The sequence below is a fragment of the Gastrolobium bilobum genome, unplaced genomic scaffold (assembly GCF_033153095.1).
Source record: "Gastrolobium bilobum isolate Gb01-03AN ecotype WA unplaced genomic scaffold, APGP_CSIRO_Gbil_v1 utg6815, whole genome shotgun sequence".
NCBI lineage: Eukaryota > Viridiplantae > Streptophyta > Magnoliopsida > Fabales > Fabaceae > Gastrolobium > Gastrolobium bilobum.
This window is the reverse complement of record NW_026899262.1, coordinates 230866-246551: the sequence shown is the minus strand read 5'-3', so window position 1 is coordinate 246551 and position 15686 is coordinate 230866. Positions and strand designations below refer to the sequence as shown.

General features: G+C 35.6%; 2 protein-coding genes across 2 annotated transcripts; both read left to right on the top strand.

Moving 5' to 3' along the window:
- The first annotated feature begins 2699 nt into the window (after window positions 1–2699).
- Window positions 2700–4805, top strand: LOC133288969 (oxygen-evolving enhancer protein 2, chloroplastic-like). The gene is made up of 4 exons (XM_061486810.1): window positions 2700–3046; window positions 3742–3974; window positions 4166–4216; window positions 4381–4805. Exons 1-4 carry the CDS (start codon window positions 2809–2811, stop codon window positions 4639–4641), a joined length of 783 nt encoding a protein of 260 aa, XP_061342794.1. The 5' UTR covers window positions 2700–2808; the 3' UTR covers window positions 4642–4805.
- A 1512-nt stretch (window positions 4806–6317) lies between these two features.
- LOC133288949 (WD repeat-containing protein 26 homolog) lies at window positions 6318–11243 on the top strand. Its single transcript, XM_061486791.1, has 5 exons — window positions 6318–6459; window positions 6934–7814; window positions 9157–9258; window positions 9532–10161; window positions 10885–11243. Exons 2-5 carry the CDS (start codon window positions 7038–7040, stop codon window positions 11098–11100), a joined length of 1725 nt encoding a protein of 574 aa, XP_061342775.1. The 5' UTR covers window positions 6318–6459; window positions 6934–7037; the 3' UTR covers window positions 11101–11243.
- Window positions 11244–15686: the final 4443 nt, after the last annotated feature.

Here is a 15686-nt window from a genome sequence, read left to right as displayed (position 1 = left end):
TTGCTTTATCGAGAAAAATAAAAGGAACCATTAAAGCACTCAATCAATATGAAAATTGTGGGTGCGGGCCAAGTTCTGCATGGGTTTTGAAAGCGAATTAGGCTGCCACGTTAAATGTCAAACGGGAATGGGCCTAGCTTGACGAGTTAGTTTTTTTTATTTTATTTTATCTTTTATGGACCCATCTCAAACAATATATGTATCCATAATTGTGTAAATCATAGTAATCCCTCCGTCCTCGAAAAAATAAGAGACCACTCTCTTATATTTTTAAATATTTTTATTATTAAATTAGTATTTTAAAGATCAAGTATTATCAAATTTAATTTTTAAAGACTAATTTGGTGATAATTTTTTTTAAATACAAAATATAGCTCCACCATGATTTTTGGAGAATTAAGTACAAAAAGTTGTTCTATAAACTATTAAGTTTTGATGGTGTTTGACTATACAAATATGAATTTAAGTAACACAAGTCAAATTTAGATATATTCGCAAAGATTAGGCAAAATTCATCTTATTTATGCCGCGAGGGAAAAAAATAGTTGCAATTCAATTCCTTGTAACCTCAAAAAAAAAAAAAAATAGTTGCATTTAATAAAGTTGGATGTCGAACATGTGATTTTGGACCATAATAAGTAGTTAATAGTTAATAGTTAATACATGTGTTTTTTTTTATTTTGGATAAACAACTTAATACATGTTTTTAATAAAGTAAGAAGTGCCTTGAGGACACAGATCACTTTCTCGCATCCATGACTTGCACGTAATTAACATTGTAAAAAATGATCTATCATTTGACGTGCATGACCAAAAATAGCATAAGTTCTTATCATTATTTTGAGTTAATAGGCTGCTAAGTCATTTTGATTTTTGAGATTACTATAATTTTATTTTATTATACTTTTAAAAATATATTATAATTATTTCTTTAAGGCGAGTAGATTTTTTTTATTTTAAAAATATAATTTTATTTCCTAAAGGAGCACTTAACCTTTATTTTATTTTTTTTGGTAAAAGGAGCACGTAACCCTTTTATTAATCTTGAACATAGTACATATATTATGTTTTAAGAATAAATTTTTAGTGCAGCTAATACATTGAAGATTCAATGTATCTATTATTTATTTTATGACACGTGAATAAAAAAGTATCACTTTATCTTATCAGTTGTTATTTAATTTTTTTTCTAGATAATATAGTATTTTTTATCTATATATCATAAAATAAATTATAGATATACTTAATTTTTAGTGCATCAGTTGCACTAAAAATTTATTTTGGTTTTAGAACCCACATTAACATCCACGTCAGAAATTAAGGTCAGTGTTTACAGCAATCCACGTCAGCAGATTTGAGCAACGCATAATGGGCTTGCAAAAGCCCACTTTATTAAAAGTATATAATTTACCAAAAAAAAAAGGAATTATATTGTGGATCTTTGAACCTTGTTGTTTCAGAATGGGAAGATTGATTCGCATTTCGGTGATATACAGGCTTCTCAAGTAGTATGGGTTTTTTTTCATAAATTTATGGAAGGTAATTTTGTTTGAGTCGAAAATATTTATATTTATGGAACCAGCTCAGCTTTTTCAATTTTTTTTTACTTTCACATAAACTTAAATATAAGATCTTACCTAAGTGGATTTTGTCTTTTGATTCCCCAATAAATAGATGTAAATAGAATATGATATATTTTGTGTACACTACTTTTACATCACATAATCATGAATAGATATATAGTTAATAATATGTATTATATAATGATTAGTATAGTAATTAATTATTAATATTGATAATCAATTCATATACTCGTTTGGCTCACCAATAATTATTTATACTTGTATTAAGTCCTCTTATATTTCTTAATTATGATTTTTTAAAGGAAAGGTACATTATTGAAAAATACAAAGCAGCTATTTTATTTCTTATACATTTACCTGCATAAAAATAAAACTAATGTTGCAAGAAGTATAGAGTTCATAATTAGCTTGCAAATATAAACTCTGATTGAAATATAAAAAGGTTAAAATTTGGTAAATTCAAGAGTAAGGCTAACATTTGTTTATCGTATTTCATTAGCTGTAGGGAGGGTTTTTTTCTAAAAAAAGTTAAAAGGAAATGAATGTAGCTTTTAAGAATAAACAAAAAAATCAGAAAAATGAGTACATTTCACGTTTTTCATTCATGTCCTTGCTTTAATTTCTTTCATCGGCAAGAACATTTGTATTTTATTTTTAGTTATTTCGGGAGATGAAATTTAGCACTTCGGGCACACAAGAAATTGGGTGGGGTGAAGGAAAGAGAGATTGAGAAGAGAGAAAGAAAAAAAAAAAAATCATATGTCACTTTCTTAATGAAAGGATCATCATGAATTTCTCTTATTTCGGGTCAAAATTTACTCCACGATGGCAAGAAAAAGAAGGGAAAATATTAAAGAGTTGTAAATCGAAAGAATATAAAAACACGGTTAAGTACTTGATTATAGTTTTTTACGAAAATATTAAACAGTTTTTGAACGAATACAAGACTACACAAGTCAAAGACAAAGTCCCAAAATGGCCATGGCATGAAGAAAATGAGAACAAGTGGTAGGACGTGGCACCAATCAGAGCCTCTACTACCTTATCCCACATCAAAAATCTAATCCAATCTTGCAAATCATCCACTTCCAAAACCAATATCCAAAACTAACCACATTCTCATTGGCACATAATACACACCCCAACATCTAAACTAAATTCCAAGTCCTACCATAGTCCATTTCACAGAGCTAAGAGGGACTAGGAGAGTGAAAGAGAGAGTAAAATGGCTTCTACCCAATGTTTCTTGCACCACCATGCCCTTACTACACCTACCAGATCCTCATCACAGCGCCAAGTGGTAAACATCAAGCCAAACCTGCTTGTTTGCAAGGCTCAGAAGCAAGCATTCCAAGAGAATGATGGTAGCTTAGTCTCTCGCCGTTTAGCTCTCACTTTGCTCATTGGTGCTGCTGCTGTTGGCTCCAAGGTCTCTCCTGCAGATGCAGCCTATGGGGAAGCTGGTATTTTTCTTTTGCAAGTTATATTACATAATTAATATCTCTATTGCCATGAAAGATCATAAAAAAAACTCAAATGATGGTATCAGCTCATAATCTTTGGCTTTCAAATGAAATACTCATTTGCTTAATTTTGATTTTTTATACACTTATCTCTTTGAAAAGATCAGTGTTATGCTTTAGGAAACCATACTATCTTTGGTGCCATGCAAATTCATGGAGCACCCGAATGACTGCATTTGCTTTGCTTTGAACTGAAATTCTGTTTGTAGCAACAAAAGTGTATAACTTACTTCTGATTTCTTTGAATTGCCCACTTTTTACTTGTCAGAGTTGAAGATGAAAGAAATTGAGTGATCTTAGGATACAATCCAAAGGTAGAAATTCAAATAGGTTTAGGAAATTGAACAGAATTCCCAAGAGTGGGTATTGCCCTTTGGCTTGAAGTATAAGCTTGCTCAAACCTTGTGCAGAAATGATAATTGAAAGAATTGGCAACTATTAGACTCTTAACCATTTGGTCATAAATTCTCTAATACCATGTCATGTCAAGGATCAACTTATCTCAAAAGTTGAAGTTGTTAGGTGGAGGCCCAGAAATGAATTTGATCCCTAACATCCCTAACAATGGATATGAAATGATTTATTTGAGCAATTATATTTTGGTGGTTTGGAAATTTTGAAAACAAAACTTGCAGCCAATGTTTTTGGAAAGCCAAAGACAAACACAGACTTCCTGCCATACAATGGAGAAGGATTCAAACTATCCATTCCCGCAAAGTGGAACCCAAGCAAAGAGGTTGAGTTCCAAGGTCAGGTTCTTAGATATGAGGATAACTTTGATACAACCAGCAATGTCATTGTCACAGTAACTCCAACTGACAAGAAGTCCATCACTGACTATGGTCCACCCGAGGAGTTCCTCTCCAAGGTAACTTTGTTTGTTCTAAACTAGTACTTCTGTTTGTTTTCTATTTAATAAGCAACACTTATAGCCCAATTAATGTACAGTTTGTTTGTTTCAAGTTCTTACCATTCAAGAAGAATAATGTCTATGAATTTTTAAAGAGAATGACAACAGTTGCAAGCTGAAATTCAACATTTGATTTTTCCTCTTTGCAGGTGGATTATTTACTAGGAAAACAGGCCTTCTTTGGCGAAACTCAAGCTGAGGTAAGTGATCAAAATTGAACATGTTAGAGAAATATAATATAAAATATATGATTATTAATGTGCCTTCACTTAAACGTTTAAGTTTTTGGGTTACAATAGTTCTTTATATGAATAAGCAGAATAACATTGCATGTCCTAAATGTGTCTGAAATTTAATTGCTCAGGGCGGTTTCGATGCAAACGCTGTTGCCACAGCAAACATCTTAGAGAGTTCAACATCTGTGGTTGGTGGGAAACAGTACTATGTTCTGTCTGTGCTGACAAGGACTGCTGATGGAGATGAAGGTGGCAAGCACCAAATAATTAGAGCAACTGTAAGCGATGGAAAACTATACATTTGCAAGGCTCAAGCTGGAGACAAGAGATGGTTTAAGGGAGCAAGAAAATTTGTGGAGAACACAGCAAGTTCTTTCAGTGTTGCTTGAGAAATTAGTACCGGGTTATGCTGTATGTAAATCAACTTCAAATGTTATGTATGTTTTGAGATGTCTAGCCTCCCTTTTATTTCAGAGTTTCATTATTTGAGGGACTTGGTTAGAGTATGTATCTGAATACTTAATTGTCATGGCTTTGTAAAGACAGTTCCCCACCCCTTTTTCTTTTCCTCTTTAAGCATTTTAAGTTGCCTTCATTAAGCTAATACAAGCCATTTGTAAGCACCATGCTTGATAGAGGGTTCAAGCCTCAAGGTATATGTAAGTAAGATGACTCAAATTTTTATTGAAGTGAAACAATTATCTCAAGGAAAGTAATATATGAAGTTGGTTGGTCCTCTAAAGATGTAAAAAACATAAAGATGCAAAAGAAGAAAAAGTAGAAGCATGAAAGAACAACTAGTCAATTAACATGGAGGGATTTCTGGATTGGTACAAACTTAGCTAGCCTTAGAAAGTGGCACAGGGCAAAACCCCAATTGATAGTTGCTAGAAAAGTATATAAACCATTGATGGTTTATATATAACCTCGGTGTTACGAATTCGATTCTCACCGTTTCTTATTTAATTAATAAATAATTAAGTCTTGTGGAGTTTCTTAGCTAGGTAGGTCTGTGCATTATTCACTCTTTGAGCCCAATAATTTTTTTTTTTTTTTTTTGGTACATTGCCAGGAGGTATCCCCATTCAACCTTCTCCGGGCACCATGCCCTCGGGGTACGGCCCGTTTGGGCTAGCCCCTCATTGTAATAGTGGGTGCACTAAGCTTCGCAATTGGAGAAAGGACGATACTAATCTCCCAACCGAAGATTTTTTGGCTTATCCTCGGGGTACGGCCCAATAAATTCTTATGTAATGGAACGTGTTACAAAGTATATAAACTATTGATGGGTCTTTAATTATTGAATTAATTTTTTACAATAATTAACTATTGAGTCATTCCTGCACTTTTCCCTACAAAGGGATCATCCTATCTTCACACTGCGGTTTTGTTCCAAAGTTAGTACCTCCGCACAAATGGAGTTAACAAATAACCGCTCATCAATTAGTAAAACCATTTTAAGAAACTTCCAATTGGACATGTATTTATTTGCATTTTATTATAACAAATAATGAACGTGTCACTAAAAAATAAAAATATCCTACATGAACATGACTCAATAGTTTAAAATGTCCATGACTTAATAAATATACGTACGTAAAAATGTGCCTTAATTATCCCATTTACATTTGTGCATTGCTTAGACGGTGGAAGATTATAAATATAGAAAATGAAGCAAGTTTCGTATGAAAAGTGTCTTAAGAAAGCAATTGCGTGATGGTTTAAGAAGCAAGGAAGGTATATACCAAACCAAAAGAAATAGTGAAGGGTGGTGATTGTAATTTCACGAGACGGTAGAAAGATAAGAGAGAAAAAGAAAAAGAAAAGAGAAATCCCTTAGAATAATATATAATTTATGAATTAATATAAATAATTACGGAAATGGATATCTTTACAATTTTTTTTACACTAAATATGATTGATCATATATTTTTCTTGATTCTTAGTGTAATTTATAAATAAAAAACTGTGTAAATATAAGTTTCTTCAATAATTATAATTATAAATGTAATATATTATATAATAGACATATATATATTTATCATTCCAACCAGGCACAGGCCGAAACGGCGAAGCGTCTGGGATTTTCGGCGTGTGTGGTTTTGGTAACTGAAGAAAAAAAAAAGTGTGTGAAGCAGAAGAAGAAGAAGGAATCGGTGGTGTTAAACTCACGATCGCACCTCAAACTTTGGTTCCGATCTTGTTCGGTAAGTCGGTGGATCATCACCATCTTCATCTTCTTCTCAAGTTATTGGATCTGCGACTTCTGATGCCGATTGTTCTATCATATCCTCTTTACGTTTTGCTTTCGATTTTTATCTGTTTGCTTTTGTTTGTTTCCTCAGAAAATGTTCTTTCTTTATTTTAGTTCAGCTTCGCTTTTTGGATGATGATTTTTTTTTTTTTTTATATTATTATAAAATTTCAGATAATCGCGCAACCTCTCTTGTTTTGGTAGATGAAAATAAAAATTGATGGAAACATTGTGTTCTCAAGCAACACAACTTGGATTGTTGCATTTGTTTTATTTTATCTTTTTTTTTTTTTATTTCTTGTGGATTGTGTTCATTTGTTGTTTCAGTTTGAGGACTTTGTTTGCTGTTTTAGCTTCTGGTTCGGAGTTCAATTTTATTGTACTTACTCTTGTTGTGTTTCTGTTTCCATGACCATATTCTATGCAGACATTTTTCTCCTTGCGGTTTTTCAGAGGCATATTTTTAGTTATATGCTCGTGTTTATTGTTTTCTCACTGCTGAAATTATATATGGGCTGAGGTGCACTTTTCATGGGAGGTGTGGAGGATGAAGAACCAGCCTTGAAACGCATGAAATTATCCTCTAAAGGATTAGTTGGCTTGTCTAACGGTTCTTCTTCTATAGAGCCTGTTGGAGGCTTGTCTCGTGATTTCATGGCTCGGCCCCTATCGTCCCCTTCGGACGAACAAGTTGTTGGTTCCAAAGGGGTTATAAAGAGAGAGGAATTTGTCAGGATAATTGCAAAGGCATTATATTCTCTTGGTTACAGAAAGAGTGGAGCGCATCTAGAGGAGGAGTCCGGAATTCCTTTACACTCATCTGGGGTGAATCTGTTTATGCAGCAAATACTTGATGGAAATTGGGATGACAGCGTAGCCACATTGCATAAAATAGGTCTGATAGATGAAAGCATTGTAAAGTCAGCCTCATTTTTAATATTGGAGCAGAAATTTTTTGAACTTCTAAATGGGGAGAAGGTCATGGAAGCATTGAAGACCTTGAGGATAGAGGTTGCTCCACTTTGCAATAATAGTAGTAGAATTCGTGAACTTTCTTCTTGCGTAGTGTCTCCATCTCCGAGGCAAGATATTTTAAGGGTGAGGTCTCGGTCAAAGCTTCTGGAGGAATTACAGAAACTGCTTCCCTCAACAGTAATGATACCTGAAAATAGGTTGGAACATCTAGTTGAACAAGCCCTTATCTTACAACGAGAGGCTTGCCCATTCCACAACTCATTGGACAGGGAAATGTCATTATATTCAGATCATCATTGTGGAAAAGATCAGATACCTTCGAGAACATTACAGGTTAGAAAATGATATGTCTAATAGATGTTGTGAGCTTTATATGGGGATCTTTTTATTCGACTTCTATTCTTCTTAATAAATATTGAGATCTTCATTGTTGACTTGTTAATCGGTAGCTACAACAGCATCCTCTTTCTGTTTGCTTGTCACAGACTAGAACTCTGTTGTTAGCTTTTCTTTTGTCTTTAATTTTTTTGTTTGAAACTGTATTGTGTGCTGAGGCCAGTATATGGTATTTATTCCTGTTTTCACGTTTGTCTTTTCTTGATAAATTCAGTGATAGTTTTTGATTATAAAGTATGCTGTGAATACTAAACTGCGGCATCTTGCAAATGGATGTGATTGTTGTTGAGGCCCAGTGAATTTTTTGTGTCTTTTGCCTTTGCGTAAAAGAAATATTGATGATGTGAAAGATTTGATCATTTTTGATAGTTTTGGAAAGACATAGTAAACACATGCTAGTTGGTCATTCAAGTTGACAAATTTACTATTATAACTAACTAAGGGAATCTTCTCTCGGATGATGTGATATTCTCTGTGCATGTCTTTTGTTTCTCTCATAAAAGAATGGGTTGGAACTATCGCAAGTCAATTGGATCTATTTTGCTTTTCCAAATCTCAATTCTTGAAGCATCTTTTCAGCCAAAATGAGATCACATGTCGCTAATGCCCTCGATATTTTTCTTTTGCACTTGACCTTGTAATATCTTGCTTATTACTCTTTGAGAGTACTAAGTTTCCGCTAATAAGAACACAATAATTTTAAAGTAGAATGTCTTTCCGATGGAAAACTCATCCCCAATTACATGAGTATGCCCTTTGTCTTCATATGGAAGTCCATGATCCAATGCTTCTATAGTATATTTGAGGATCTAAATCTTAATGTCCCAAGAGCTGTGGACCTTGTAGAAACTTACTGACCATACATGCATAAAAAAAAAAAAATTCTGATCGAGCTACTCTTTCTGTGGGAATCATGCATTTCACCATATAAAGCTACATAGTACATATAATAACACTTTACAACTGCTGTTGCTACCTATAATGCCTTCACCTATTTTTACTTATTTAAATGCACTTCCTTTAGTGAAAAATGACATTAATGTATGATCAGTTGAATTCCAGGGTAAATTTTGTACATGGTTTTGATGTTTATAATCTGATTTCTTTGGAAAGCCAACCCCAAAACCCAGGGAGGACAAAAGGGAAAAGGAATAGAATCTGTCCTCTGGTTCAATCCGTTTGCTATTTATTTGCAATGGTCTTCCTGCCTTTACTTTCTGTAGCATCAGTGGTATCTCTATTCAGATGTTATTTTCTTTTCTTGCTGATATTCCAACAGATATTAGAAGCACATGATGATGATGTCTGGTTTGTACAATTTTCACATAATGGGAAATATTTAGCTTCAGCATCAAATGATCGAACTGCAATTATCTGGGAGGTAATATTTGATATTAATATGAAAATTTCCGTTTTTCTTTTCTGTTCTCTTACTTCTATATATCAAATGTGTTTTCATTTCTTGTGTTCTGATTTTATTGTCATACTCCAAATCCAAATCCCAGTTGTAATCTTTTTTGTCAGATCAAAGAAACATGCTCTCATTGGTCAATGCACAAAAATTGCATGCTTGCACTCACACAAATAAAATATGGTTTAATGCTAAGAAATTAGGTTTCAGATTTTAATTTTGGGTTTTCTTTTTTAAAAACAGGTTGGCATAAATGGTGGACTGTCTGTGAAGCATAGATTATCTGGTCACCAGAAGCCTGTTTCTTCTGTTTCATGGAGTTCTAATGACCAAGAGCTCCTCACTTGTGGAGTGGAGGAGGTTATTAGGCGGTGGGATGTCTCTACTGGTCAGTGCCTCAATATCTATGAAAAAGCTGGTGCTGGCCTAGTCTCTTGTACATGGTTTCCAAGTGGGAAATATATACTGTCTGGCTTAAGTGACAAGAGCATTTGCATGTGGGAATTAGATGGGAAAGAAGTGGAGTCTTGGAAAGGACAAAAAACCCTTAAGATTTCTGATTTAGAAATAACGGGTGATGGGAAAGAGATTCTAAGTATTTGTAAAACCAATGCGATACTATTGTTCAATCGAGAAACAAAGGGTGAGAGATTTATTGAAGAGTATCAGACAATAACCTCTTTTTCTTTATCAAAGGATAACAAATTCTTGTTGGTTAACCTTTTGAACCAAGAAATACATCTATGGAACATTGAAGGTAATCCTAAGCTGGTTGGCAAGTACAAAAGTCATAGACGCGCCCGGTTTATTATCAGGTCTTGCTTTGGCGGACTTAAGCAAGCTTTTATTGCTAGTGGAAGTGAGGATTCACAGGTATGAAATCTTTTTTCATTGATCAGAATGAAAAAAATATTTTTGAAGTATATTTGTTAATAATTTGCAAATTGAAATTCTTTTGGTGCTTGTAGGTTTCTATGTTATACTGGCAAAAGAACAAATGTTTTCAAAACTGATTGTTTGATTATAGGACACTTGTTGCAGGCTACAAAGGATAACTAAAATGTTGGCATAAAAGACTCACCAAATGATGCTTTGTGATATTGATATATTTTGGGCATCATTATAATATTGATAAGATGAATTCAACTACAATTATTAACATGTTCAGGTGTAATAGGCGTGTGTAATATTTATTCTAGTTTATCTTGATAAAGCAAGGTTCATCTTGGTAATTATACAATTCTGATTGATATGCTCTGTAGTTAGGTCTGTTGGTGTTCGCTTTTTTATTCTGTTGGCCTTTAGTTTGCCAATTTCCATCTTTAGATAATGCCAAAGAGACTCTATATTTACTAGTTTCTAGTTTTGGTGTTCAGTAAATTTCATATGAGGAGTCTAGATACAAGATGTACCTTAGATTGATAGCATTTTAGAAGCCGGGAAGCTCTTTTCATTTGGATGTGAAACAAACAGCTTATAGGGTCTTCCCCTGTAATGTTATTGCTACAATCTAACTAACTACTTATATAATCAAATTCTATTGCATAAACGTGGATAATTATCAACATAAGTTCGATCTCAATTCTATCTTTGTAGGTTTACATATGGCACAGAAGCTCAGGAGAGCTAATAGAGGCATTGCCTGGTCATTCAGGAGCTGTTAATTGTGTGAGCTGGAATCCAGCGAACCCCCACATGTTAGCCTCGGCCAGTGATGACCGGACAATTCGGATATGGGGTGTAAATTGTCTGAATAAGAAGTACCAAAATGTTCACAGCAATGGCATCCATTATTGCAACGGGGGAACTTAGATGACAAACTCATTTTCATTTTATTTCTCTTTTTGTTATCATTGCAATTGTGTAAATACCATTACTATCACCACAAGTAGACATTCATATCAAACATGCATGTGACTTTTCTCAAATCCTATAATAAATTCATGTTCCATTTATGCGCTTTATTTATTTATTTTGCGATCCAAGTGTTCAATGATCCCTGGATATACTAGAGTGTAGGGGAGAGGTTCCATCACTAAAGTGGTGCTTAAGAGAGATCTGTTAGGGGCCCCGATTGAGGGGAACAGTGAAAGAAAATGAATGGGATGTTGAACTTTTCACCGAAGACTTGCTAACAAGTGTTATAACCAGTGGATTAGGTTCATAGGGTCAATTTTTATAATTTTTACTAAATTTGCTAAATCTCTTTTCCAGGCAAGCATAGCATACATGTGATCTTTTTGTAATGATGAAATAATTAGAATATGACGTGCAAAACTCGTAGGAAAAAAAAAGGTTTTTCACGACTAAAATATATTATTTTTTTATTAGATACTAAGATATGTTATGATCCTAAAGTTATTGGTAAACCCTTATTTTGTATTTTTTTTTTTGTAGAACGCTATTTTCAGGCTTGCATTTTCGGAACAGTGACCATTGTGCCACTGTTCCCACTGTTATTTACCTAAATGCCACGCACCTGAACTTTTTTTTCAAACTGCCACGCGGGCTAGTTCGCTGGGAGTAGTAGCGAACTAGGCATGATGATGTGTCAGTCAGCTGCTGGTTCTCAAGTTCGCTTGTGTCAGCCGCGAACTTGGGTGATAATACAGGAGAGGATTGCATCAAGTCTAGGATTTCATATATCATACCGAAAAGCCTGGAAATCAAAGCAGAAGGCAATTGTGAGGGTATTTGGGGATTGGGAAGAGTCGTACGCGTTTCTACAAAGATGGTTGGATTATATGTTATTGTTTTCTCATGAGTCTGCCTATAAACTGGATGTGAATGAACATAGGATTGATGGTCGGCTCGATGGTTCGCACAAGGTGTTTAAAAGGGTTTTTTGGACATTCAAACAGTGTTGTGATGCCTTTAATTATTGCAAGCCTATGCTCCAAATCGATGGGACACATTTGTATGGAAAATACCGCGGAACGCTAATGATCGCTACAGCTGTTGACGGTAACAATTATGTCCTGCCTGTAGCGTTTGCTGTTGTTAGTTATGAGAATATTGACAATTGGTCCTGGTTTTTGGCCATGTTACGGATCTATGTGACTCAGAAAGATGGAATATGCCTTATTTCTGATCGACATGCAGGTATATTGGCAGCCGTCAATAATGTTGCGTTAGGGTGGCAACCACCCAAAGCGTACCATGTTTTTTGCGTGAGACATCTGGCAAGCAATTTCAATCATAAGTTCAAAAACATCATGTTGAAGAAGCAGTTAAAGAAGTTAGGTATGGATGTCACTAGAATTTTATTAATTTGTTACAATGATCGTATGACGCTGATGTTATTAGTTATTAACAATTATGTGTTGTCATGTACAGGCTACACTACATCGCGATTGGATTTTGACGCTGGTTTGGAAAAATTTAAAGAATCAAGCCCACAGATAGCAGCATGGATTGATCGAATTCCGAAGGAAAAATGGAGTATATCATACGATGTTGAAGGAAGGCGATTTGGCCATATGACTACAAACTTGTCGGAGTGTGTTAACAAGGTTCTTAAAGGTGCTAGAAACTTACCAGGCTCTCCAGGCTCATCGAATGCAGCCTCTCCAGGCTCTGTCAGTCTGCCAAACTCATCGAATGCGGACATCATCTGAAGGGTCTCATCGTATATCTGGCCATATGTGAATGCTCCTTGGGCCTCGTCTGATGCCATATGCAGAACAGTCTCCATGCGATCACTCTGTGAAGCGAATATAATGTTAAATGTATGATGTCATTACAAAAAAAAATACAAAATGTAACAATATTAATGACAAGGGCTAAAATTAACGTACCACATGAGAACGAATGGCCGATCTCTGCATCATCCATCTACGCGTATGCTGAAAATACCACTGCATGTACGTGTTGTTGGGAGACAGATGACCTTCTCTCTGCAAGGGCTGTAGACCCTGCACAATGAGGGCATCCCTGGAATGCCACTGCGCTATATACAGTCCATGACGGTCCCTCCAGTCAACATCACCCTTACCAGTCAGGGTGATGGTCAGCAGCTCTGAACTCATGAAAGGATCGCTCGGTATCGGCTGCCTAAAATGAAATTGCCTCAGCACTCTATCCGGCTGTTGGTAGACAACAATCTGGTAGTGTAAGAGTGGGCATACAACTAACCATCTGCGTGACTCCTCGGACGAGGGGGGATGCCCAACGAATCCGTCGTATGGCCTCCACTGTATCCTGCGGGTAGGCATAACGTCAATGTGATGACGATATCGTCTGATGTGGGAGTAACGACGTCGTATGGACACATATTCATTAAATTTGCAAAACAATAACACACAAAAAATTACTAATTAACGTAACAGACAGTGAAAATGAAGACAAACAAAAAAACCAGACATACCTTGCTCCAAAAATAGCATCTGGATCGGTGATCGCTGGGATTCCTGGGGAGATAGTAGGGAAACGTGTCCATGCCCACAATTGTAGTAACAGAGTACAGCCACCCATATCCGATCGTCCTGGGTCAGTAACCTTGCACAACTCCCTGTACAAAGTAGCCAGGACAGCGGAACCCCAAGAATACATCCTAGTCCTCTGAAAATCATCCAAAAATAGGAGATACCACGCATGGACGAAGCTAGATGCAGTCTCAACGAAGAGGCAACCACCTATAATGCGCAAAATCAATGCACGTGTGTATCGCATACGGTCAACTTCATTGCCAGACCATTCATGCCAATTTAGATACCGTTCCCTCAGAAATGTAAGCGAAATTTGGTTTTTATATAAGTCGCGCGACCGACCCTGCCGAACGCCCAAAAAATCTCCCACCATCTGGGAGAAGGGATGACCTCCAACGCGGCCAGATACAACCTCTCCATCTGTAGGCAGTCTAAGCAGATGGTGGACATCCTCCAGAGTAATCGTCACCTCACCCATGGACATATGGAATGTGCGCGTCTCAGGACGCCATCTCTCCACAAGGGCCGAAATGAGATGGTGGTCAATCTGACAATAAAAAATTATTTTACATTTTATCACAATTGATTAACTATACAACATGTAATTTTTTTATTTTTCTACTCTATGTATCACCAACCTCATGGTTGCGCAGACGCGCAATGTGATAAAACTCTGCCTGCTGCAGGTAAGGATGGATATCCTCGGGTATATTTAGATGATCCCATGAAGCAGCGTGTCTGACGTTCAGTACACGATCATCTGAATTTGCGTCACCAGATCTGTTCCATACGTACGTCGAAATGTGTTTCTCCTGCAACGTCAGGAGAGACGACACCAATGGACCAGGGTCAATGAAGGTCTGGTGCGGGTTCTGTTGCTCCATGAATCTATTTACAAATAATAAATACAAAATTGATTAATAAATATATTAATTTTAAAGTTCAATTAATTATTCTATACTCCATAATTAATTACTAATAAACAAATACTAAAATTAAATACTAATTACTAAAAAATAATTAAATAAACACAAACATTGTGGTAAAAAGACTTTGGGACATTTATTTGTCAACCCTAAAACACGCTAATTTTATTTAATTCGGTTATTTTAATTATTGCATAATCTAATTTTTTTATTTTTTTTATAACGATTTTCTCTTTATCCCAAGTGTTGTAAATAGTAATTATGTAGTCATTTATTAGTAATTATTTAGTCATTTATTTGTATTAAATAGTAATTATGTAGTCATTTATTAGTAATTATGTAGTCATTTATTTGTATTTATTTAGTCTGTTACTTGTATATTGGGCCAAGCCCATTAGGTCAAAATTAGGTCAAGAAGTCTCTATAAATAGAGACCCCTATGTACAGATTCAAATACGATTGAATAATATTTCAAATACCCTTTTATTTCAAGTTGGTATCAGAGCTCTCGATCCTGAGGGCTCTGCTTCCGCGCCTATTGTCTTTAGAACAAGAACCTTTTATTTTATTTTTTGTCTCTCGCTGCCATCAGCCGCCACCGGATTTTTTTCCGGGGACCTCTTGGACCGAGAAGATCTCTGTTACTGTTCATCGTCTACATTATTCTTCATCACAAGACAGCATCTGTTCATCACAATTGGACCCTTTCCCGGTGGTTTTTTTTTTTTAAACTCCAAACAGACCCAGAAAGAATCGCGCTCACCGGACGACATTGCTCCAGAAATTTCAGACCGGACGGCCACCGCACGCGCCTCCCCTTCAACCGCGAGTGAAGCCCACGCGGAGCCAATCTCACCGGCGCGTGAGATCATATTTCCGGATCGGACCACCGCGATCTTGATCGTCCCTTCATCCTTTTTCTGTATCTGTGCTCCTCTCTTTGATCGGACATCGTTTGATATTTATTTGTGATTTTTTGGCTTCTTGGAGCTTTTATTTGACCATTTTCTGTGCAGTATGGCCTCTTCTCAAAGGAGTTCTTTTT